This window comes from Engystomops pustulosus, chromosome 10 (assembly GCF_040894005.1).
Source record: "Engystomops pustulosus chromosome 10, aEngPut4.maternal, whole genome shotgun sequence".
Classification (NCBI taxonomy): domain Eukaryota; kingdom Metazoa; phylum Chordata; class Amphibia; order Anura; family Leptodactylidae; genus Engystomops; species Engystomops pustulosus.
In genome coordinates this window covers 2,756,046-2,782,765 of record NC_092420.1, presented here as the reverse complement: position 1 = coordinate 2,782,765, position 26,720 = coordinate 2,756,046, and the positions used below count along the sequence as shown (strand labels likewise).

Here is a 26,720-nt window from a genome sequence, read left to right as displayed (position 1 = left end):
AGATACACTGCAGACACTAGAACATATAATAGATACATTAGATACACTGCAGACACTAGAACATATAATAGATACATAAGATACTCTGCAGACACTAGTACATATAATAGATACATTAGATACACTGCAGACACTAGAACATATAATAGATACATTAGATACACTGCAGACACTAGAACATATAATAGATACATTAGATACACTGCAGACACTAGAACATATAATAGATACATTAGATACACTGCAGACACTAGAACATATAATAGATACATTAGATACTCTGCAGACACTGGAACATATAATAGATACATTAGATACACTGCAGACACTAGTACATAGAATAGATACATTAGATACACTGCAGACACTAGAACATCTAATAGATACATTAGATACTCTGCAGACACTGGAACATATAATAGATACATTAGATACACTGCAGACACTGGAACATATAATAGATACATTAGATACTCTGCAGACACTAGAACAGATAATAGATACATTAGATACACTGCAGACACTGGTACATATAATAGATACATAAGATACTCTGCAGACAGGAGCTGCAGACTATTTACAGTTCATCACCTTCTATTTACAAAATATTCTGCAAACTCCTGAGCTCAGAGCAAGAGAGAAGAGAACTTTGCACAAGTTTGCAGAATGTAGCAGATACTACAAACAAGTGTCCCCCATGTAATTCTGCACAGTGTCTGAGGGGGATATTGTGCAGAATTACAGGGGTGCAGCAGGAGACCAGCACTGGGGGATCCCCTCCAGGAGAAGCCCCTGCTGAGGAGGTCACTGGGTGCTGGGTGTCACACACCTGGGTGCTGCTGAGGAGGTCACTGGGTGCTGGGTGTCACACACCTGGGTGCTGCTGTGAGTGTTATCTTCATTCTGGGCTGTGGGAGAAGCAGAGAGGAGCTTGTAGCAGGATGACATGTAAGTGCCTGAATCTAACATTGCGTCTATACTGTGTTAAAGTAAAGTGATTAATAAGAGGCAGAAAATTACCTTATCACAGAGGGTTGTAGCTTGTGATAATTCTGGCAAAACAGAGCAACTACTACACTTAGGCGCACAAAAGTAATAAATGTGGCCCATAATGTATGGGGCAGATTGATTAATCTGTATGTAGTGATCTCCCCCTAGTGGTGGTGTATAATATGTATGTAGTGAGCTCCCCCTAGTGGTGGTGTATAATGTGTATGTAGTGATCTCCTCCTAGTACTGGTGTATAATATGTATGTAGTGATCTCCTCCTAGTGGTGGTGTATAATGTGTATGTAGTGATCTCCCCCTAGTGGTGGTGTATAATGTGTATGTAGTGATCTCCTCCTAGTGGTGGTGTATAATGTGTATGTAGTGATCTCCTCCTAGTGGTGGTGTATAATGTGTATGTAGTGATCTCCCCCTAGTGGTGGTGTATAATGTGTATGTAGTGATCTCCTCCTAGTGGTGGTGTATAATGTGTATGTAGTGATCTCCTCCTAGTACTGGTGTATAATCTGTATGTAGTGATCTCCTCCTAGTGGTGGTGTATAATCTGTATGTAGTGATCTCCTCCTAGTGGTGGTGTATAATATGTATGTAGTGATCTCCTCCTAGTGGTGGTGTATAATGTGTATGTAGTGATCTCCCCCTAGTGGTGGTGTATAATGTGTATGTAGTGATCTCCTCCTAGTGGTGGTGTATAATGTGTATGTAGTGATCTCCCCCTAGTGGTGGTGTATAATGTGTATGTAGTGATCTCCTCCTAGTGGTGGTGTATAATCTGTATGTAGTGATCTCCCCCTAGTGGTGGTGTATAATCTGTATGTAGTGATCTCCTCCTAGTGGTGGTGTATAATGTGTATGTAGTGATCTCCTCCTAGTGGTGGTGTATAATCTGTATGTAGTGATCTCCCCCTAGTGGTGGTGTATAATGTGTATGTAGTGATCTCCTCCTAGTACTGTGTATAATATGTATGTAGTGATCTCCTCCTAGTGGTGGTGTATAATGTGTATGTAGTGATCTCCCCCTAGTGGTGGTGTATAATGTGTATGTAGTGATCTCCTCCTAGTGGTGGTGTATAATGTGTATGTAGTGATCTCCTCCTTGTGGTGGTGTATAATGTGTATGTAGTGATCTCCCCCTAGTGGTGGTGTATAATCTGTATGTAGTGATCTCCCCCTAGTGGTGGTGTATAATCTGTATGTAGTGATCTCCTCCTAGTGGTGGTGTATAATGTGTATGTAGTGATCTCCTCCTAGTGGTGGTGTATAATGTGTATGTAGTGATCTCCCCCTAGTGGTGGTGTATAATATGTATGTAGTGATCTCCTCCTAGTGGTGGTGTATAATGTGTATGTAGTGATCTCCCCCTAGTGGTGGTGTATAATATGTATGTAGTGACCTCCCCCTAGTGGTGGTGTATAATGTGTATGTAGTGATCTCCTCCGAGTGGTGGTGTATAATGTGTATGTAGTGATCTCCCCCTAGTGGTGGTGTATAATGTGTATGTAGTGATCTCCTCCTAGTACTGGTGTATAATATGTATGTAGTGATCTCCTCCTAGTGGTGGTGTATAATGTGTATGTAGTGATCTCCCCCTAGTGGTGGTGTATAATCTGTATGTAGTGATCTCCTCCTAGTGGTGGTGTATAATGTGTATGTAGTGATCTCCTCCTAGTGGTGGTGTATAATGTGTATGTAGTGATCTCCCCCTAGTGGTGGTGTATAATGTGTATGTAGTGATCTCCCCCTAGTGGTGGTGTATAATCTGTATGTAGTGATCTCCCCCTAGTGGTGGTGTATAATCTGTATGTAGTGATCTCCTCCTAGTGGTGGTGTATAATGTGTATGTAGTGATCTCCTCCTAGTGGTGGTGTATAATGTGTATGTAGTGATCTCCTCCTAGTGGTGGTGTATAATCTGTATGTAGTGATCTCCTCCTAGTGGTGGTGTATAATGTGTATGTAGTGATCTCCTCCTAGTGGTGGTGTATAATCTGTATGTAGTGATCTCCTCCTAGTGGTGGTGTATAATGTGTATGTAGTGATCTCCTCCTAGTGGTGGTGTATAATGTGTATGTAGTGATCTCCTCCTAGTGGTGGTGTATAATGTGTATGTAGTGACCTCCCCCTAGTGGTGGTGTATAATGTGTATGTAGTGATCTCCTCCGAGTGGTGGTGTATAATGTGTATGTAGTGATCTCCCCCTAGTGGTGGTGTATAATGTGTATGTAGTGATCTCCTCCTAGTACTGGTGTATAATATGTATGTAGTGATCTCCTCCTAGTGGTGGTGTATAATGTGTATGTAGTGATCTCCCCCTAGTGGTGGTGTATAATCTGTATGTAGTGATCTCCTCCTAGTGGTGGTGTATAATGTGTATGTAGTGATCTCCTCCTAGTGGTGGTGTATAATGTGTATGTAGTGATCTCCCCCTAGTGGTGGTGTATAATGTGTATGTAGTGATCTCCCCCTAGTGGTGGTGTATAATGTGTATGTAGTGATCTCCTCCTAGTGGTGGTGTATAATATGTATGTAGTGATCTCCTCCTAGTGGTGGTGTATAATATGTATGTAGTGAGCTCCCCCTAGTGGTGGTGTATAATGTGTATGTAGTGATCTCCCCCTAGTGGTGGTGTATAATGTGTATGTAGTGATCTCCCCCTAGTGGTGGTGTATAATGTGTATGTAGTGATCTCCCCCTAGTGGTGGTGTATAATGTGTATGTAGTAATCTCCCCCTAGTGGTGGTGTATAATGTGTATGTAGTGATCTCCCCCTAGTGGTGGTGTATAATGTGTATGTAGTGATCTCCCCCTAGTGGTGGTGTATAATGTGTATGTAGTGATCTCCCCCTAGTGGTGGTGTATAATCTGTATGTAGTGATCTCCTCCTAGTGGTGGTGTATAATATGTATGTAGTGAGCTCCCCCTAGTGGTGGTGTATAATGTGTATGTAGTGAGCTCCCCCTAGTGGTGGTGTATAATGTGTATGTAGTGAGCTCCCCCTAGTGGTGGTGTATAATGTGTATGTAGTGATCTCCTCCTAGTGGTGGTGTATAATGTGTATGTAGTGATCTCCCCCTAAGGGTGGTGTATAATGTGTATGTAGTGAGCTCCCCCTAGTGGTGGTGTATAATGTGTATGTAGTGAGCTCCCCCTAGTGGTGGTGTATAATGTGTATGTAGTGATCTCCCCCTAGTGGTGGTGTATAATGTGTATGTAGTGATCTCCCCCTAGTGGTGGTGTATAATGTTTATGTAGTAATCTCCCCCTAGTGGTGGTGTATAATGTGTATGTAGTGATCTCCCCCTAGTGGTGGTGTATAATCTGTATGTAGTGATCTCCCCTTAGTGGTGGTGTATAATGTGTATGTAGTGATCTCCCCCTAGTGGTGGTGTATAATGTGTATGTAGTGATCTCCTCCTAGTGGTGGTGTATAATGTGTATGTAGTGATCTCCTCCTAGTGGTGATGTATAATGTGTATGTAGTGATCTCCCCCTAGTGGTGGTGTATAATGTGTATGTAGTGATCTCCTCCTAGTGGTGGTGTATAATGTGTATGTAGTGATCTCCTCCTAGTGGTGGTGTATAATGTGTATGTAGTGATCTCCTCCTAGTGGTGGTGTATAATGTGTATGTAGTGATCTCCCCCTAGTGGTGGTGTATAATGTGTATGTAGTGATCTCCCCCTAGTGGTGGTGTATAATGTGTATGTAGTGATCTCCCCCTAGTGGTGGTGTATAATATGTATGTAGTGATCTCCTCCTAGTGGTGGTGTATAATATGTATGTAGTGAGCTCCCCCTAGTGGTGGTGTATTATCTGTATGTAGTGATCTCCTCCAAGTGGTGGTGTATAATATGTATGTAGTGAGCTCCCCCTAGTGGTGGTGTATAATGTGTATGTAGTGATCTCCCCCTAGTGGTGGTGTATAATGTGTATGTAGTGATCTCCCCCTAGTGGTGGTGTATAATGTGTATGTAGTAATCTCCCCCTAGTGGTGGTGTATAATGTGTATGTAGTGATCTCCCCCTAGTGGTGGTGTATAATGTGTATGTAGTGATCTCCCCCTAGTGGTGGTGTATAATGTGTATGTAGTGATCTCCCCCTAGTGGTGGTGTATAATCTGTATGTAGTGATCTCCTCCTAGTGGTGGTGTATAATATGTATGTAGTGAGCTCCCCCTAGTGGTGGTGTATAATGTGTATGTAGTGAGCTCCCCCTAGTGGTGGTGTATAATGTGTATGTAGTGAGCTCCCCCTAGTGGTGGTGTATAATGTGTATGTAGTGATCTCCTCCTAGTGGTGGTGTATAATGTGTATGTAGTGATCTCCCCCTAGTGGTGGTGTATAATGTGTATGTAGTGAGCTCCCCCTAGTGGTGGTGTATAATGTGTATGTAGTGATCTCCCCCTAGTGGTGGTGTATAATGTGTATGTAGTGATCTCCCCCTAGTGGTGGTGTATAATGTTTATGTAGTAATCTCCCCCTAGTGGTGGTGTATAATGTGTATGTAGTGATCTCCCCCTAGTGGTGGTGTATAATCTGTATGTAGTGATCTCCCCTTAGTGGTGGTGTATAATGTGTATGTAGTGATCTCCCCCTAGTGGTGGTGTATAATGTGTATGTAGTGATCTCCTCCTAGTGGTGGTGTATAATGTGTATGTAGTGATCTCCTCCTAGTGGTGATGTATAATGTGTATGTAGTGAGCTCCCCCTAGTGGTGGTGTATAATGTGTATGTAGTGATCTCCCCCTAGTGGTGGTGTATAATGTGTATGTAGTGATCTCCCCCTAGTGGTGGTGTATAATGTTTATGTAGTAATCTCCCCCTAGTGGTGGTGTATAATGTGTATGTAGTGATCTCCCCCTAGTGGTGGTGTATAATCTGTATGTAGTGATCTCCCCTTAGTGGTGGTGTATAATGTGTATGTAGTGATCTCCCCCTAGTGGTGGTGTATAATGTGTATGTAGTGATCTCCTCCTAGTGGTGGTGTATAATGTGTATGTAGTGATCTCCTCCTAGTGGTGATGTATAATGTGTATGTAGTGATCTCCCCCTAGTGGTGGTGTATAATGTGTATGTAGTGATCTCCTCCTAGTGGTGGTGTATAATGTGTATGTAGTGATCTCCCCCTAGTGGTGGTGTATAATGTGTATGTAGTGATCTCCCTCTAGTGGTGGTGTACAATCTGTATGTAGTGATCTCCCCCTAGTGGTGGTGTACAATGTGTATGTAGTAACCTCCCCCTAGTGGTGGTGTATAATCTGTATGTAGTGATCTCTTCCTAGTGGTGGTGTATAATGTGTATGTAGTGATCTCCCCCTAGTGGTGGTGTATAATGTGTATGTAGTGATCTCCCCCTAGTGGTGGTGTATAATCTGTATGTAGTGATCTCCTCCTAGTGGTGGTGTATAATGTGTATGTAGGGATCTCCTCCTAGTGGTGGTGTATAATCTGTATGTAGTGATCTCCTCCTAGTGGTGGTGTATAATGTGTATGTAGTGATCTCCTCCTAGTGGTGGTGTATAATGTGTATGTAGTGATCTCCTCCTAGTGGTGGTGTATAATGTGTATGTAGTGATCTCCTCCTAGTGGTGGTGTATAATATGTATGTAGTGATCTCCTCCTAGTGGTGGTGTATAATGTGTATGTAGTGATCTCCCCCTAGTGGTGTTGTATAATGTGTATGTAGTGATCTCCTCCTAGTGGTGGTGTATAATGTGTATGTAGTGATCTCCTCCTAGTGGTGGTGTATAATGTGTATGTAGTGATCTCCCCCTAGTGGTGGTGTATAATGTGTATGTAGTGATCTCCTCCTAGTGGTGGTGTATAATGTGTATGTAGTGATCTCCTCCTAGTGGTGGTGTATAATGTGTATGTAGTGATCTCCCCCTAGTGGTGGTGTATAATGTGTATGTAGTGATCTCCCTCTAGTGGTGGTGTATAATCTGTATGTAGTGATCTCCCCCTAGTGGTGGTGTACAATGTGTATGTAGTAACCTCCCCCTAGTGGTGGTGTATAATCTGTATGTAGTGATCTCTTCCTAGTGGTGGTGTATAATGTGTATGTAGTGATCTCCCCCTAGTGGTGGTGTATAATGTGTATGTAGTGATCTCCCCCTAGTGGTGGTGTATAATCTGTATGTAGTGATCTCCTCCTAGTGGTGGTGTATAATGTGTATGTAGGGATCTCCTCCTAGTGGTGGTGTATAATGTGTATGTAGTGATCTCCCCCTAGTGGTGGTGTATAATGTGTATGTAGTGATCTCCTCCTAGTGGTGGTGTATAATGTGTATGTAGTGATCTCCTCCTAGTGGTGGTGTATAATGTGTATGTAGTGATCTCCCCCTAGTGGTGGTGTATAATGTGTATGTAGTGACCTCCTCCTAGTGGTGGTGTATAATCTGTATGTAGTGATCTCCTCCTAGTGGTGGTGTATAATGTGTATGTAGTGATCTCCTCCTAGTGGTGGTGTATAATCTGTATGTAGTGATCTCCTCCTAGTGGTGGTGTATAATCTGTATGTAGTGATCTCTTCCTAGTGGTGGTGTATAATGTGTATGTAGTGATCTCCCCCTAGTGGTGGTGTATAATGTGTATGTAGTGATCTCCCCCTAGTGGTGGTGTATAATCTGTATGTAGTGATCTCCTCCTAGTGGTGGTGTATAATGTGTATGTAGGGATCTCCTCCTAGTGGTGGTGTATAATGTGTATGTAGTGATCTCCCCCTAGTGGTGGTGTATAATGTGTATGTAGTGATCTCCTCCTAGTGGTGGTGTATAATGTGTATGTAGTGATCTCCTCCTAGTGGTGGTGTATAATGTGTATGTAGTGATCTCCCCCTAGTGGTGTTGTATAATGTGTATGTAGTGAGCTCCCCCTAGTGGTGGTGTATAATGTGTATGTAGTGATCTCCCCCTAGTGGTGGTGTATAATGTGTATGTAGTGATCTCCCCCTAGTGGTGGTGTATAATGTGTATGTAGTGATCTCCTCCTAGTGGTGGTGTATAATGTGTATGTAGTGATCTCCTCCTAGTGGTGGTGTATAATCTGTATGTAGTGATCTCCTCCTAGTGGTGGTGTATAATCTGTATGTAGTGATCTCCTCCTAGTGGTGGTGTATAATCTGTATGTAGTGATCTCCTCCTAGTGGTGGTGTATAATGTGTATGTAGTGATCTCCTCCTAGTGGTGGTGTATAATCTGTATGTAGTGAGCTCCCCCTAGTGGTGGTGTATAATGTGTATGTAATGAGCTCCCCCTAGTGGTGGTGTATAATGTGTATGCAGTGAGCTCGCCCCTAGTGGTGGCGTCTAGTGTGTATGCAGTGAGCTCGCCCTAGTGGTGGCGTCTAGTGTGTATGCAGTGAGCTCGCCCTAGTTGTGGCGTCTAGTGTGTATGCAGTGAGCTCGCCCTAGTGGTGGTGTCTAGTGTGTATGTAGTGAGCTCGCCCTAGTGGTGGCTGTAGACAGACAGAATTGAACATGCAATTTTATAATTAGTGGAGTCAAGGAGATATATTTTCACAGTTTGATGTCCCTGAATTATGATCTATTAACTACACAGCAAATGTGAACAACTAGCGAAGCTTTATAGTTTTCAAGGAGAAAAGAATCTTAGCTGGAGTTGTGATACAATAAGAAATTAGGGGCCTCGTGTTCAGAAGGTCCTTTGGTTTGAGAACATGAACATGAAGACCTTTACTGAGAAGGACACAGATGACATTTGGGTGGCACAGGTCACGGCCTCCCCCGCACGTACTGCTTTGTGTTCATGTCTGGTCTATACATGATGATGTAACATTTAGGAAAAAAGAGACATCCCAGAAGACCAGCGCTGGAGGCCAAGATGGCGAACACTTCAACCACAACCAGGTTCTTCCCCTCAGCGCTCAGGTACGCTGGAATAAAACATATCCAGACGCTGAGGAACACAAACATACTGAAGGTGATGTATTGGCCCTCGTTGAAGCTGTCCGGGAGCCGCCTGGACATGAACGCCACGATGAAGCTCACGGTGGCCAAAAGTCCCATATAACCCAACATCCCACAGAAGAAGAGGTTGGAGCCCTCGTTGCATTCTGCTATTATTGTGTCGGGCTTAGACTTCATGTTTAGTTCTGGGTAAGGTGGAGATGTCCCGAGCCAGACGATGCAGATAATGACCTGGAGCAGAGGACATGTGAACATGACCCCCTTAGAGATTCGGGAGTCAAAGCGTTTACCAATTGAGTTGGGCTTGGTGGACTGGAAGATAAGGATGACCGTAATTGTCTTGGTCAACATCCCCGAGACAACAATGGAAAAGGACACACCAAACACAACCTGGCGGAGGAGGCAGATGAACCCCAGGGGATAGCCAATAAACACGAGGGAGGAGAGGAAACACACCGCGAGTCCTACAAGGATGACGTAGCTGAGGCTTCGGTTGTTGGCTTTCACCACCGGCGTGTCGGAGAACTTTCTGAAGATGCATAAAACTAATAGGGTTATACTGGAGAAGGAAATGGAGGCAGCAGCCAAGGAAACCCCCATCAGCTCTTCGTAGGACAGGAACTGAACCATCTTCTTGAGGCAGCCATCTTGCTTCTCATTGGGCCACATATCTTCAGGGCATTTTATACAAACGGCAGCATCTAAAATCAGTCAGGATTCATTAATGACCAGAGAGAAACATGTAACACAGAAGCTTTAAAGAACACTCCAGGCAACGGTGCGCTGCGCTCCGAGGGGGAGGAACAATGATAATCATGGGCGTTCCCTGAGTTATGCTCCACCCACAAAGACCCATACAATGATACACGTGAGTCACCCAGCTTTCCAGAATGCTGATATTTAATATCCCCCATTACCAGTTTCATTGGTAATTTCTCCCATCGAGCATGGGACGCACTGGAAGCAGCACTGCGGACGCCCCTCCATGGAGATTTTACGGTTTCCTCGTTGACAACTTTCACTGCAAACCGAATGTGGAACCTGAACGTTGCGGAAATATAAAACATCTTGTAACAACAGTTTGTAGGTTTCAAGGGTTTAACACTTTCAGTCTTCTAGACCATGTGAGATGCAGACATTAACCCTATAACTGCTCCATACGACCTGATATGCAGACATTAACCCCTTCTTGCAGGAAAGTTATCATTAACCCAATTATTACTGTAGACCAGCAAAGATATAAATATCACTAAATATTACTACAACTACCAACGGTGTAAACAGTTACCCCGTTACTGAAATGGACCCCCAGGTATGTTTAACTCCATAATGTCCCCAGTAATGTTACCACGAAACCCTTGACTACCCTAGGTCCATGAGACAAGTGTCTGCTTCTTATGGATGATGCATTACATACGTGTACAAAGATATAAAGGAATGGAGTCTGTATAGAGTTAGGAGCCCCAGCATGGGAATACAGTCACCTCCGTAAACTCCTGGTTCCAGTTGATGGCCCCAATATCCAGGGAGATCTGCTGAGTGGTGGTGGCCCAGGACTCGTATCTCCCCACCTTCACCAATCTGTACTGATTATTAGGAAATATCTGCAGGTTCATTATATCGAATGTGGCTGGAACTTCCCCGACGTCATTAAAGAAGATGTCCTCTCCTGAAGGAGTCTCAAAGGAAATGCTCTTCAGATAGCGGTAAACCTGGAAGAGCGACAACCAGAGGTCACATGACAGACGCAAGATGACCAGAACCAGTGACAAAACTCCTAGTGCCAAGCTCTGACTGAAAGGTCGGTGTCACAATCCCAGATAACCCCCAAATCTACCATAATGACATAAAAAGGTGAAGCCCAATCCCATCATCTACAGCTCATACGTAGTGTAAAAAGCTCCAAATATGACCGACCCATTCAACATACATTACCCAGACCATCTATTCTCCATGAACTTTCATTAGGATAATGGTTGATTTGGGACCCTAAACCAACTTAAGGACCTGTGGTTTACAGTCCCAAATCGACCTGTATGAGGGCTGTACGTGGACAATATTTTCAAAAATAAACTTTTATACCTAGAAGTGACTCTGATGAGGAACATTGAACTTACATCTTCAGATCCCGTGCCGGCACCTCTTCCGATGCAGGAAGTGAATCTGGGACAGTATCCCAGCTTCACTGCACATGGGCCGTACAAGGTGTACTACATTGGCTTCACTGCACATGGGCCGTACAAGGAGTACTACATTGGCTTCACTGCACATGGGCCGTACAAGGTGTACTACATTGGCTTCACTGCACATGGGCCGTACAAGGTGTACTACATTGGCTTCACTGCACATGGGCCGTACAAGTTGTACTACATTGGCTTCACTGCACATGGGCTGTACAAGGTGTACTACATTGGCTTTACTGCACGTGGGCCGTACAAGGAGTACTACATTGGCTTCACTGCACGTGGGCCGTACAAGGTGTACTACATTGGCTTCACTGCGCATGGGCCGTACAAGGTGTACTACATTGGCTTCACTGCGCATGGGCCGTACAAGGTGTACTACATTGGCTTCACTGCGCATGGGCCGTACAAGGTGTACTACATCGGCTTCACTGCGCATGGGCCGTACAAGGTGTACTACATCGGCTTCACTGCGCATGGGCCGTACAAGGTGTACTACATCGGCTTCACTGCGCATGGGACGTACAAGGTGTACTACATCGGCTTCACTGCGCATGGGACGTACAAGGTTTACTACATTGGTTTCACTGCGCATGGGCCATACAAGGTGTACTGCATCGGCTTCACTACGCATGGGTCTTACCTACGGGGATTGTACAGTGAAGCCAGGGCGTACTACATCGGCTTCACTTGCTGCAAAGCGTAGATGCCAAGGTAATGAGGGACAAGGTGTAAAGGTGTAAAGTTAGGTTTTTTATAATCCAATGAAAAAAACATACAATATGATTTGGCATACTAAACCACTGGTCCAAAATTACCTGTAGGTGGTTTATTGGTCCAAATTGCCCTGACAGGTTCCCGTTAAGTCTAATGCATATGAATAACCTCCCCCTATGGTTACAAGCCCTTCCTGTCAATGTCCCAAGTATTTCATGGTTATAGCCCCATGACTCCTTTTATCTACTGATCCTATGCATCCAACATGTACCAAAGAGCAACGATCCTCATGCAAGACACCCTGTCGTTTTGTGTATGCAGCCCTGTAGAGTCCAACCAAGCAAGTTTATGTGATCAAGACCGAGGTGAGGGAGGATCAGGCTGCACAAGCTTTGTTTGTAGAGACTCGTAGCTCCGCTTAGGGGCTGTAGACACAAATGGTAGGAGATTTATAGTCAAGATGGTCGAGCTGCTTCAATTCCAGAAAAATTTGAAATGCAACTCTTCAAACTTTATTCAGGACCTCATCATGAGGTCAGCATCACATGACAATGAGGAACAGATTATACACCTTGGACTTTTAGTGAGCTGAGGACGTACCTGCCAGGGCAGAGGATGGTCTTCTCCGCATTTGTTGGAGCTCTGTTCCAGGCTCGTCCCATGCAGGAGGTTGTGAAGAGCATAAGCAAAGGCGTAAACCGCAATGTAAGCCTGGAAGGTGTAACTCAGATCTCCGAGCTCAAACAAACACTCCACCATGTCCTCCAAGTCTTCTTCCCCCGTGCAGTACACAACATCTTCAGTACCATTAGCTGGAGGATGACTGGGGGGCCATCTGCAATCAAATGCCATTTCCCAAAACTCCTTGATGTAAATGTCATTGGGGTATTTGTATGGGTGGATCTGTCGGAGGTAGTTGTCAAACTGGGGCAGAGGCTCACTATGGAGGACCAGACCTATTGAGCCGTTCAGTAACCTGGAAGTTCGTTCGGAGAACATACCTGGAATGAAGGTGAAGCTCAGTGTGTAGACCCAGATCTTAACCCTTGTCCCAACCGCTGACATCATATCTAGAAGAGGCTTAACGTGCATCTCCTCACAATACACCACGACCACAGCCGCCGTAGAGTTCACAACAATGTCATGAATTTTCTTGATTCTATCCATGGGATAGCGGTAATGGATCTTCTCCAGGAAATCCACACAGCCTTGGTTGCGACTGATTTCTTCTTTCAAATTTTGGCCATCTAGTGCCCCCAGATCATCATCTCTGGTCAAGATGCCCACCCACGTCCATCCAAGATGCTTCAGCAGCTGGGAGATGGCTGTGTTCTGGATGTTCTCATTGGGCACAGTGCGAAGAAATGTTGGGAATTGTTGTCTGTCATCTAAGTCTGGATCAAAAGCTCCAAAGCTTATCTAAAAAAGTGGAGAACAACGTGTCACTCAATGTCTCCAGAACAGAGAAGGGTCTTCCAACCAGGCTTCACCTTTCCATATAGGCAAAATCTCTATGAATGTCACTGTCCCCCATTGGCCCCCTCAAACATCATGGTGTGGGCATGACTGCTCCCTCTACAGTATTTAATGTATTGCCCTTAAATGATCAGTATGCATCATTACATTGCCTGCCTACAAGATACCTAAGAAATTTAGGCAGAAGAGTTGGTTACTTCTACCCATGTGTCACTAGCATCTTATAGACCTAAACCGATACCTGTGGGTAATGGTACGGACCAAGTATCCTGGCAATGGGGATGGCCAATGTGGACATGGAGTCTCCAACAATCCCAGCCAAGAACGGCTCCTTCCAGCTCCTAGTCGCCTCATAATATGGGACCTTCTCCTCCCAAAGAAGCATCAGGGTGGCCTGGATGGCCCTGGCCTCTGACACACAGGAATCAAAGATATGGAACCCAAGGGTGAGGTTTGGCAGGAGATGATTGTTCTGATTGATATTTTCTATGGCAAATATCACGGCCAGGACATCTCTGTAATACCTGATGAGAAAACTGGAGAGAAAAATGTTATCTTACATCACTGTATATTGGTCACATGGGAGGGTCTACAGTCTCACTGCATGAGTCTCCATTTTACAGAGGGTCTACAGTCTCACTCCATGGGTCTACAGTCTACACGGGGTCTACAGTCACATTGCATAGGTCTACATTCTACAGGGGGTCTACAGTCTATAGACACTTAACAGTCTACACTGGGTCTTCAGTCACATTGCATAGGTCTACTTTCTACAAAGGGTCTACAGTCACCTAGAAGAGTCTTTCGTCACACTGGATGAATCTACAGTCACTCTGGATTGGTCCCCAATCTACAGAGGGTCTACAATCACATTGGATGGGTCTACAATCACATTGGATGGGTCTACAATCACACTGGAAGGGTCTACAGTCGCATAAGATGGTCTACAATCACATTGGATGGGTCCACAATCTACAGAGGGTCTACAATCACATAAGAGGGTCTACAATCACATTGGATGGGTCTACAATCACATTGGATGGGTCTACAATCTATAGAGGGTCTACAGTCACATAAGAGGGTTTACAATCACATTGGATGGGTCTACAATCACACTGGAAGGGTCTACAGTCCCATAAGAGGGTCTACAATCACATTGGATGGATCTACAATCACACTGGAAGGGTCTACAGTCCCATAAGAGGGTCTACAATCACATTGGATGGATCTACAATCACACTGGAAGGATCTACAGTCACATACGAGGGTCTACAATCACATTGGATGGGTCTACAATCACACTGGAAGGGTCTACAGTCACATAAGAGGGTCTACAATCACATTGGATGGGTCCACAATCTACAGAGGGTCTACAATCACATTGGATGGGTCCACAATCTACAGAGGGTCTACAATCACATTGGATGGGTCCACAATCTACAGAGGGTCTACAGTCACATAAGAGGGTCTACAATCACATTGGATGGGTCTACAATCACACTGGAAGGGTCTACAGTCACATAAGAGGGTCTACAATCACATTGGATGGGTCTATAATCACACTGGAAAGGTCTACAGTCACATAAGAGGGTCTACAATCACACTGGATGGGTCTACAATCACACTGGAAGGGTCTACAGTAACATAAGAGGGTCTACAATCACATTGGATGGGTCTACAATCACACTGGAAGGGTCTACAGTCACATAAGAGGGTCTACAATCACATTGGATGGGTCTATAATCACACTGGAAAGGTCTACAGTCACATAAGAGGGTCTACAATCACACTGGATGGGTCCACAATCTTCAGAGGGTCTACAGTCACATAAGAGGGTCTACAATCACATTGGATGGGTTTACAATCACACTGGAAGTGTCTACAGTCACATAAGAGGGTCTACAATCACATTGGATGGGTCTATAATCACACTGGAAGGGTCTACAGTCACATAAGAGGGTCTACAATCACACTGGATGGGTCCACAATCTTCAGAGGGTCTACAGTCACATAAGAGGGTCCACAATCACATTGGATGGGTCTACAATTACACTGGATGGGTCTACAGTCCCATAAGAGGGTCTACAATCACATTGGCTGGATCTACAATCACACTGGAAGGCTCTACAGTCACATAAGATGGTCTACAATCACACTAGATGGGTCCACAATCTTCAGAGGGTCTACAGTCACATAAGAGGGTCTACAATCACACTGGATGGTTCCACAATCTTCAGAGGATCTACAGTCACATAAGAGGGTCCACAATCACATTGGAAGGGTCTACAATTACACTGGGTGGGTCTACAGTCCCATAAGAGGGTCTACAATCACATTGGATGGGTCTACAATTACACTGAATGGGTCTACAGTCACCATGGATGTACAGATTATATAGAGCATCAAATGACATGAAATATGGAAGAACAAAGTCGTAATTTTACAGAGTCGTTAGCAAATTCTGCACTAAGTGTAAGGAATGAGCTCTGATAATTATTAGATATAGAGATAATAGATAGAATATTCTCCATTGGTTAGATGACCGGAGATGACATCTTACTCTTCGCAGGTCGCAGCCTCTGGTTTCACCCGGTAAGTGATGTACGGCTGGTATATGGTGGAGTGTATGAGGGTGATGACCCCAAGGACAATGTCTCCTCTGGAGGAGAAAGACTCCACACTTTGCTTCTCCACGTAACATCGGTTTTGGGAAGACTCTTGGACGACTGTAATTAACCCTAGAAAGACCAAGATCTTGGATAACCTCATGGGGAGGTTGGAGGCTTTCCAGCGACTGATCAGACTCATGTGTGTGGTGACTTGGAGGGGCCGCACCTCCATCCGAATCGAGCAGCGAGGCCAGACTTATATCACATCCTCCGTCATGATCCACTCCGGTCAATTACCCACCGCGTGACAATATAATTGAGATGTTATAATGAGATAATTGAGGAAAATTGGACAAAATTGATGGAATTATAATGGGCGCGTTTCCAACGGATGATTCTATTCCTGGCGGATCTGCAGAAAGCTCCAGAGGAATGTCCAATGTTGTCCTCCTCCTCCAGGACCGTCTTGGAGACTCGTTACATCCGGACATCTGAGAATTCCACTTTTTTTGTTTTTTTATTTGAGGACACAGAGGAGCGAGACGATGATGGAAGATGAGGAGGAAGGAGACCGTCTCACAGAGTATCGTAACGACCTGGAAATGTACAGTATTAAGAAATAACAAGAAGACGAGTAGATGGTGGACAGTGATACTTTATTAGAAGTAAATCTAAAAAAGAACAAGTCCGGCACATGACATTTTATGGAATCATTTCTTTTCTCATTTATACTGTATATACTTTCCTGGGGGCGGCCATATTGGGGGTGAAACTCCATTGTCCAATAGATTATTCTCTAGATTTTATTCCCAATTTGACTCTTTGATATTAAATACTCCCTTGTGTTCATATGAGGCTTCAGGATGATTATGTGACATTTTGGGGCGAAAATGCAACAAATCAAACCAAGGCTGGATGACAGGATGGCAAAAATTTCCACGGCCACCATGTACTTGCCCTTGGTGCTGACATAGGCCGGGATGAAGGAGATCCAGACACTGGTGAACACCAACATGCTGAAGGTGATGAACTTGGTCTCGTTGAAACCATCTGGAAGGTTCCGAGCTAGAAAGGCAATGACTAAGGTCAGGAGTGCTAAGAACCCTAAGAACCCCAACATGATGTAGAAGAAGGCGATGGAGCCATCCCCGCACTCCACTGTTATGACTCCCTTTGTTGCCTTCATGTTGAGCACTGGAGATGATGGATACATGATGACCCAGGACAGGCAGATCACACTCTGGATGCTGGAACCTGTGAGGATCATGGAGTTGGGAATTGAAGACCCCACCCACCTCCGAAGGGGGCTGTTGGGTTTGGTGGCACTGAATGCAATTACAACAGTAATAGTCTTGGCAAAAATACAGGACACGCAAAGGGAAAAAATTGTCCCGAAGACGGCTTGGCGGATGAGGCAGGTGATGATGGCAGGACGGCCAATGAACAAGAAGGAGCAGAGGAAACAGAGGAGCAGGGCCACCAGCAGAAGATAGCTCAGGCTCCTGTTGTTGGCCTTTACCAATGGAGTCTCGCGGAAACGGATGAAGATGCAGAGAACTGAGATGGTAAGGAGCGAGCAGGCGCTGGTGATGGTGGACAACGCTATGCCCAGGGGTTCTTCAAAGGACAGGAACTCTATCACCTTGGGGATGCACTTGACTCGGTTCTCGTTGGACCACTGATCCTCTGGGCACCTCATGCAGTCAGCGGTGTCTGGAGAGACACAGGATTCAGAGAGTGACACAAAGTAACAAGAGATCCATCAGCTAACATTCTATAGGAATTCTATAGGAAAATAGGTCAACGTCCCAGTCCTAGGGACACAGGTGACCATCGATATGGACTCCAGAAGACCAAGATGGTGGCTTCAAACATAACCCTAGGATTATAATCTGGAGTAAGGTCTAACCTCACTACAATCACCGCCCATTGGGGCACATTGACCTATAATGTAACCAATGCAATTACTTTCGAGCACGGAGATGAGGAGGTTCCCATATAGATCCTAGATATCATGGGTGAATCGGGCAAGAGCTCCTTGTATAAGGTTATTAGGATGTTATTAGTGGAGCTCTGGTGGAGGTCCCAGAGGACATCACCACCAATGTGACTGTGTGTCCTATAAACCTGCCATCACCTTATAGATGGAAACATTGAGGAACAGGCAGGAGGCAATTGTTCTGTATATTAGTGCCACCTAGTGGTAGAGGCAGATATGTGGCAGTATATTCAGTAGTTGTACAAGTAGTAGTTTTAGTTTATTAAATATTTGGAAAGTTCATTTTTTTAACCCTTTGCATAGATTCTCAGATCATTTGGGTCATTATTAGGAGAATGTAGGTAGGTGATGGAGGACGCACCCGTCTGGTTGGAGATTTCTCCCTCTGAGCAGAGATGACAGTCATAGCAGCAGAAGGGCTGCCCCTCACGAGGAGCCTTCCTGAATCCCGGGGGGCAGCTGTCACAGCACACAGATGGGGGCACCTGGGGAGAGACAGGCATTGGTTTAGCATGCTGGGAGTTGTAGTTACATGAATGAATTAGAGCAAGATGCGTTCACCTCCTTGTATCTCTCGCCCCACACTATGCCCTTCTCATTCAGGACCAGCTTTGCACCATGGGGACCCCAGTCATCGAAGATCCCCACTTTGACGAGTTCTCCCCTCAGGTCAGGAGACACCTGCCAGTTCAGGACATCATACAGTCCCTTCAGTTCTCCCTTCTCATCAAAGGCGACCCGCTCCCCGGCCGAATTCAGGAAGTGCACTCGCTTAATGTATTGGAAAAGCTGGAAGAGGAGGAATGGGGAGATACATTGTATATATGTTATGTTATGCTGTATATAGGATATTACATTGTATATAGGATGTTACATTGTATATAGGATGTTCTGCTGTATATAGGATGTTACATTGTATATAGGATGTTACATTGTATATAGGATGTTCTGCTGTATATAGGATGTTACATTGTATATAGGATGCTACATTGTATATAGGATATTACATTGTATATAGGATGTTACATTGTATATAGGATGTTACATTGTATATAGGATGTTCTGCTGTATATAGGATGTTACATTGTATATAGGATGTTACATTGTATATAGGATATTACATTGTATATAGGATGTTACATTGTATATAGGATGGTCTGCTGTATATAGGATGTTACATTGTATATAGGATGTTCTGCTGTATATAGGATGTTACATTGTATATAGGATATTACATTGTATATAGGATGTTACATTGTATATAGGATGTTACATTGTATATAGGATGTTCTGCTGTATATAGGATGTTACATTGTATATAGGATATTACATTGTATATAGGATGTTACATTGTATATAGGATGTTACATTGTATATAGGATGTTCTGCTGTATATAGGATGTTACATTGTATATAGGATATTACATTGTATATAGGATGTTACATTGTATATAGGATGTTACATTGTATATAGGATGTTCTGCTGTATATAGGATGTTACATTGTATATAGGATATTACATTGTATATAGGATGTTCTGCTCTATATAGGATGTTACATTGTATATAGGATATTACATTGTATATAGGATGTTACATTGTATATAGAATGTTATGTTATGATGTATATAGGATGTTACATTGTATATAGCAGTGATGGCGAAGCTTTTAGAGCCCGAGTGCCCAAACTTCAACCAAAAGCCACTTATTTATTGCAAAGTGCCAGGGCAGCAAATTAAGCAGTAATTTATTTCTCCTCGTTCTTTGACAACTTTTAATTGTTCTGCCTCCTAAAGACACAAATGCATTTAAAAGGGGGAGGGCAAATTCCCCTATCATTGTAGGAAGATTCTATAGGAGTCCTGTCTGGTGAACTTCATGCTGGGGTGATGACCTGGGTGCCCACAGAGAGGGCTCAGAGTGCCGCCTCTGGCACCAGTGCCATAGGTTCACCACCACTGGTATATAGGATATTACATTGCATATAGGATGTTACATTGTATATAGGATGTTACACTGTATATAGGATGTTACATTGTATGTAGGATGTTACATTGTATGTAGGATATTACACTGTATATAGGATGTTACATTGTATATAGGATGTTACACTGTATATAGGATGTTACATTGTATGTAGGATGTTACATTGTATGTAGGATATTACACTGTATATAGGATGTTACATTGTATATAGGATGTTACACTGTATATAGGATGTTACATTGTATGTAGGATGTTACATTGTATGTAGGATATTACACTGTATATAGGATGTTACATTGTATATAGGATGTTACACTGTATATAGGATGTTACAATGTATGTAGGATATTACACTGTATATAGGATGTTACATTGTATATAGGATGTTACACTGTATATAGGATATTACACTGTATATAGGATGTAACATTGTATATAGGACATTACATTGTATATAGGATATTACATTGCATATAGGATGTTACATTGTATATAGGATGTTACACTGTATATAGGATATTACACTGTATATAGGACATTACATTGTATATAGGATATTACATTGCATATAGGATGTTACATTGTATATAGGATGTTACATTGTATGTAGGATATTACACTGTATATAGGATGTAACATTGTGTATAAGATTTTACACTGTATGTACATCGTGTTACATTGTATGTAGGATGTTACACTGTATCTATAGGATGGTGAATTGTATCTATAATATGATTGTTGTCTTATATAGGATGGTATATTCTATCTACAGGTTCATTGTATGTGTATAGAAAATACTTTGTAATGACAGGTTGTTACATTGTATACGGGATGGTACATTCAGGAGCGTAACTAGAAGAGGCAGGACCCCGTAGCAGACTTCTAAATGGGCCCCCCCTTACCCCTTAAAAACTATAGTCATATTTGAATACTCACACATGTGAGTTACAATCACACACAGTATAAACACACCATACATACATACATACAGTATAGACAAATACTTACAATACCAAATGTAGTACACACACATACAAATACAACGGCACACAGTGACCAGTCATCCAGAAGACACTTAGCAGAGGTCAGGAACATATAATAACAGATGGAAAAGCACAAAGCATAATATCACTACTACTATTACTGTTATATTACAGAACAGCGAGAATAAGATTATATAGAGTAACACATGATATAATAAAGTATAGCACTGAAGAAGATCACATAGAGTATATATATATATAGCCTCCTCCAGAGGTCGCACTAACATTTTTCCAGAAGGGTAAAGAATGATACTCCTCTCACCATTTTTGAGGAGTATTTTTACCCGAGGAGGAGTATGAAAATTTCGGTAATTCACATAGCACTCACACAACACACACACTCACAACTCACACTCCCCACTCACAGCACACAACACCGCACACACTCCCCACTCACAGCACACACTCACGGCACACACCACAACACCGCACACAACACACACTCACAGCACACACCACAACACCGCACACAACACACACTCACAGCGCACACTCTGCACACACTCACAGCACTGCACACACTACACTCACAACACACACTCACACTGCACTGCTCTTAGGCCCCGTCGATCACAAACGCAGGCAGCTGCGGGCAGGTAGAGATGGAGCATGACGGGGAACAGCAGCTTCGTGGCCCACATGCAGTGGCGTAACTAGAAGAGGCTGGGCCCCATGACAAACTTCTGCATGGGGCCCCCCTTCCCCTTAGGGCGACGTGTGCGCCGTCGTGTGCACAGCGGGCACACGGGACAGGAGGAGGGGGTGAGTGCAGCTTACCCCCTCATACATACAGCATGTACACACATACAGTATATACAGACACGCTGCATACACAAAACAAATACGCATACGTACAGCATAAACACACACAGCATATTCATACACTCACAGTGCACACACACCCGCACACACCATACACTCACACAGCATATTCATATACTCACAGTGCACACACACCATACACTCACACAGCATATTCATACACGCACAGTGCACACACACCATACACTCACACAGCATATTCATACACTCACAGTGCACACACACCCGCACACACCATACACTCACACAGCATATTCATATACTCACAGTGCACACACACCATACACTCACACAGCATATTCATACACGCACAGTGCACACACACCATACACTCACACAGCATATTCATACACTCACAGTGCACACACACCATACACTCACACAGCATATTCATACACTCACAGTGCACACACACCATACACTCACACAGCATATTCATACACTCACAGTGCACACACACCATACACTCACACAGCATATTCATACACTCACAGTGCACACACACCATTCACTCACACAGCATATTCATACACGCACAGTGCACACACACCCGCACACACCATACACTCACACAGCATATTCATACACTCACAGTGCACACACACCCGCACACGCCATACACTCACACAGCATATTCATACACTCACAGTGCACACACACCCGCACACGCCATACACTCACACAGCATATTCATACACTCACAGTGCACACACACCCGCACACGCCATACACTCACACAGCATATTCATACACTCACAGTGCACACACACCCGCACACGCCATACACTCACACAGCATATTCATACACTCACAGTGCACACACACCCGCACACGGCATACACTCACACAGCATATTCATACACTCACAGTGCACACACACCATACACTCACACAGCATATTCATACACTCACAGTGCACACACACCCGCACACGCCATACACTCACACAGCATATTCATACACTCACAGTGCACACACACCATACACTCACACAGCATATTCATACACTCACAGTGCACACACACCTGCACACGCCATACACTCACACAGCATATTCATACACGCACAGTGCACACACACCGTACACTCACACAGCATATTCATACACGCACAGTGCACACACACCGTCCACTCACAGTGCAACTGCACATACCATGCACAAACAGCCCATACTCTCACAGGGTGCACACACACCATATACACAACACAGCACACACATACACCACAGCACACACACACACCACAGCACACACACAGACACAACACACACACAGACACAACACAGCACATGCACAACACATACATAGAGGGACTTACAGTCGGCTGTCTGTCGCATTCGGGCGCAGGAGCCGGGAAGCAGAGAAGCCGAGGGGAGCGGAGGAGCTAAGCAGCGGACGAGGGGGGAGGGGGTCAGGGGATAGGGGGGAGCTGGGGAAAGAGCGGCATTGGTGACAGCCCCGCCCCCCCTTCTGATGTGCCCGGTCCCAACGGCGACCGCGGACGGTACGCCACTGCCCACATGTCTCCCCTGGGGCGGGTGCTCTCACTCCGGCCCGCCCCCAGTCACGTGTCCCGCTGAGCGGTCCAGCGCGCGCTGTGATCGCGCTACTGACATTTAACTCATTTGCAGCGCGCACTGAACCGCTCAGCCTGCGCGCTACAGGGAATAATTGCCAAGCGTAACTTTACGCATGGCAATTATTTTGGGGGGTAATGGCGCCTCATCACGCGTCTATGACGCGTGGTGAGGCGTTAATGCGACCTCTGGCCTCCTCCTTACCTGCCATGGTTGGAAATCCTCATAGTTTGCGCACATGCCGTTACGGAAGGGTGCGGCGCCCCCCTGGCAGGACAACATGTCATGTAGGGCATGCGCCACGGCATACACAGCATTGTACACGGACACGGATAATCTGAAGTTGGTGGTGTCATACACTGACTTGTCCACCTTGGTGAGGTCCTCTGCGCCGGTGCAGGACGTGACATTGGTGACGTTATTCATTCTCCACTTACAGGAAAACACCTGTTCCCAAAATTCCCTGATGAATATATCGTTGGGGTACTTTGCAGGGTGTATGGTGTACAGGAAGTCCTGAAAGCCCGGGATATTGGAGCTGTATTTGGCCAAACCAATGGTCCCATTAAGAATGGCCCAAAGATCTTTCTGGGTAAAGACGGCTGAGGGCAACCAACTTCCCACAGCAACCCAGACCTTTCCGGAGATCTTCCTGGCCACAACGGCCTGCAGGAAGGCGATGAGCTCGGTGGCGTAAGCGTACAGGACAATGACATTGGGCTTGCTTCTGAGGATGGAGTCAATGATGCTTTCTAGACTCTCTTTGCTCGGTGGAGTATTCAGGCTCTTGGCAAAAGCCACACAAATGCCGTTCTTTGCCATCTCCAGCTTCAGTTTCTGGGTTCCTTGGTCTCCATAGTCATTATTAGAAGACACGATGCCGACCCAGGACCAATTAAAATGCTTGATCAACTGAACCACAGCGACGGGCTGAGAGTCCACTGTGCCCACTGTACGAACAAAAGAAGGGAATTGGGTCTTATCAGCCAAGGTGGGAAGAGCCGAGGCGTAGCTGATCTGCCGAGAGAACCATGGAGATAGTGAGAACCTCCACCAGGGCCAACCATGACCATCACTACATGTAGGTACGGAAAGTCCATTGTCCAGAACCTACCACCAGCATCAAACTATCTGCATTGCCCCTCTAGGTACGTCATTAAGTCAGGGATCAATCTAGTTGCATGTCTGGATCAATCCTTAGTAGTTTCCCATTGGATCAACATAGAAGCTATTTAGTATCAATCAATTTGATTTCACATCTGGATCAATCTTGTTCAATGAATTTGCCATTTGAATCCATCATGTTGCCCTCGGGTGTCAGTCTAGTTGCCTACTTTGGTCAATATCCAGTAGTTTTCTGTCTGTTGTTCCCTGCTGCATCAATCTAGTCTTCTAGATACATTCTAGATACATTCTAGATGCATTCTAGGTACATTCTAGATATATTGATAGCAGATTCCCCACTTGTAAGAGCTGAGATTCCCATCTGGATCTATAAATTGCCCTCCGATATCCATCTCGTTTCCCATCAGTCTCAATGTAGTCGATGTAGTTGTGCACCCGTCACCTACCTGCCTACCTACCTGTGCCCCTCCTCAGCCTCCCGCCCTTCCCATAGTGCATTGCACCCATCACCGACTAAATCACAGACCTTTGTAATGTATTTTTCTGCTTCCTCTTTACCTGCGGGAAATTCGTGAGTCCCAGGATCCGAGCGATGGCGACCGATCCAGACGATGGCGAGTCTCCGACCACGGCGGATAATTTAGGTGGAGTTGAGCGACAGCTGTAATTGGGCACCTTGGATTGATGCCCCGACAGATAACACATGACCCCATCCAGAGCGGCCATGTCCGAGTAACAGGAGTCATAGACCTCATATCCCAGCGACACATTGGGCAGCAGCAGCGGGTTGGCGTTGATTTCATCGATGGCGTATAACATGGCGAGGACGTACTGGTATTTCTCCATGTAAAATCTGATGGAAAACACATGACAGGTAAAATGAAATGTAAGCCGAGACAATGGGGCAGATTTACTTACCCGGTCCCTTCGCGATCCAGTGGCATGTTCTCTGTGGTGGATTCGGGTCTTCTGGCGATTCACTAAGGCAGTTCCTTCGACGTAGACCAGGTGTCGCTGCTGCGCTGAAGTCCGACGAGGTCCGCCGGAGTTCACGATCCTATTCCTGGTGAAGGTAAGCGTGACCCTTTTTTTAAAAAAATGCGGCGTTTTTTCTGAATCCATCGGGTTTTCGTTCGGCCACGCCCCCTGATTTCCGCCGCGTACATGCCGGCGCCACAATCCGATCGCGTGCGCCCAAATCAGGGAAAATCGGCGCAAATCGGAAATATTCAGGTAACACGTCGGGAAAACGCGAATCGGGCCCTTAGTAAATGACCCCCACTGTATCATCCCATCATTCAGACTGGATACAATTGTATCTACTTCTCAGCTAAAGGGTTAACACGCATTTCCTATTTTCTCCAGGATAATGGAGAAGGGAGAATCTATTATAGGGATAATCACAATGTAATGTCAAGGTGAATACAATCAGGGGTTCACTTACTTTTCGCACACCCGGGGCGGGGGCTTTGCTGTGAAGTTTACTGATAGTTTGACAGTTTTCTCGTGCACAGGGATGAGGCCTCCGATGATAATCTGTCCATCATATTTATACGCTGCTAATGGAGGGTCAGAGGACTGACAGGAAGGGGGCGCCGCAGGGATCCGAATGACCCAGGACAGAACAAGCATCATCTGAGCGAAACGGGAAAAATATTGCAAAAAATTTAAAAGCGACAGAATCATTATTAAAAAAACTTCACTTTTCAAGAAAGAAAGATATGAGATAGATAGATGGATGATGGATAAAGAAGGTAGATACGTTATAAATGAGATAGATAATACATAGATATGAGATAGGAGATGATGTAATAATTGGATGCGCTATATCATTATTATATTGTTATAGTTAAAGAAGAAAATTGTTACTGAATTACAATAAATAAGGTTGGAGAAAAAAATTTGGAATTCACTTTTTTAGGATTTCTGTGTAAAATATTGTAAAACCTGGACCATCGATCATCGTACTGTTTATATAACAAAATCCTCCAAAAATCATTTGTAAACTATTGTTATTATAGACTGATTTTGCCTTTTTTTGGGCAAAAACGTGGCGATGTTAGTTAATACTGGTGCATTTTTGCAAACTTTTTCAGGCACACGTCAAAGTTCAGCACTTAGTGGTTTTGAGTGTCTGCCCCTTATCTGACACAGTGGGGCTCATTTACTAAGGGTCCCGCAGCCGCATTTTCATTGTGTTTCCCGCGAGGGGGAAGGGCCGACAAATTCGGACTGAGCGCGGGATTTAACATT

At 44.6% G+C, this 26,720-nt stretch overlaps 2 protein-coding genes across 2 annotated transcripts; both read right to left on the bottom strand.

Moving 5' to 3' along the window:
• Nucleotides 1–8,737: 8,737 nt before the first annotated feature.
• On the bottom strand, nucleotides 8,738–10,772 carry LOC140104631 (vomeronasal type-2 receptor 26-like). Its single transcript, XM_072128249.1, has 4 exons — nucleotides 10,728–10,772; nucleotides 10,417–10,644; nucleotides 9,850–9,973; nucleotides 8,738–9,633 (listed from the first exon to the last, which is right to left on the bottom strand). Exons 1-4 carry the CDS (start codon nucleotides 10,770–10,772, stop codon nucleotides 8,738–8,740), a joined length of 1,293 nt encoding a protein of 430 aa, XP_071984350.1.
• A 5,845-nt stretch (nucleotides 10,773–16,617) lies between these two features.
• On the bottom strand, nucleotides 16,618–26,089 carry LOC140103810 (extracellular calcium-sensing receptor-like). Its single transcript, XM_072127054.1, has 6 exons — nucleotides 25,912–26,089; nucleotides 25,026–25,320; nucleotides 23,547–24,359; nucleotides 18,478–18,705; nucleotides 18,278–18,401; nucleotides 16,618–17,630 (listed from the first exon to the last, which is right to left on the bottom strand). Exons 2-6 carry the CDS (start codon nucleotides 25,311–25,313, stop codon nucleotides 16,714–16,716), a joined length of 2,370 nt encoding a protein of 789 aa, XP_071983155.1. The 5' UTR covers nucleotides 25,314–25,320; nucleotides 25,912–26,089; the 3' UTR covers nucleotides 16,618–16,713.
• Nucleotides 26,090–26,720: the final 631 nt, after the last annotated feature.

What these genes read in the sequence shown, in the direction of transcription:
- LOC140104631 (XM_072128249.1), bottom strand. Translation starts at nt 10,772, where the DNA reads ATGGTAGATTTGGGGGTTATCTGGGATTGTGACACCGACCTTTCA. An exon ending in ATTGTGACACCGACCTTTCA is followed by an intron (nt 10,645 to 10,727) that starts GTCAGAGCTTGG and finishes TCGCTCTTCCAG; the next exon opens with GTTTACCGCTATCTGAAGAG. An exon ending in AGAAATTACCAATGAAACTG is followed by an intron (nt 9,634 to 9,849) that starts GTAATGGGGGAT and finishes GACTGATTTTAG; the next exon opens with ATGCTGCCGTTTGTATAAAA.
- LOC140103810 (XM_072127054.1), bottom strand. Translation starts at nt 25,313, where the DNA reads ATGGAGAAATACCAGTACGTCCTCGCCATGTTATACGCCATCGATGAA. An exon ending in GACTCACGAATTTCCCGCAG is followed by an intron (nt 24,360 to 25,025) that starts GTAAAGAGGAAG and finishes TTCTCTCGGCAG; the next exon opens with ATCAGCTACGCCTCGGCTCT. An exon ending in AGGATTTCCAACCATGGCAG is followed by an intron (nt 18,706 to 23,546) that starts GTAAGGAGGAGG and finishes CTCCTCTTCCAG; the next exon opens with CTTTTCCAATACATTAAGCG.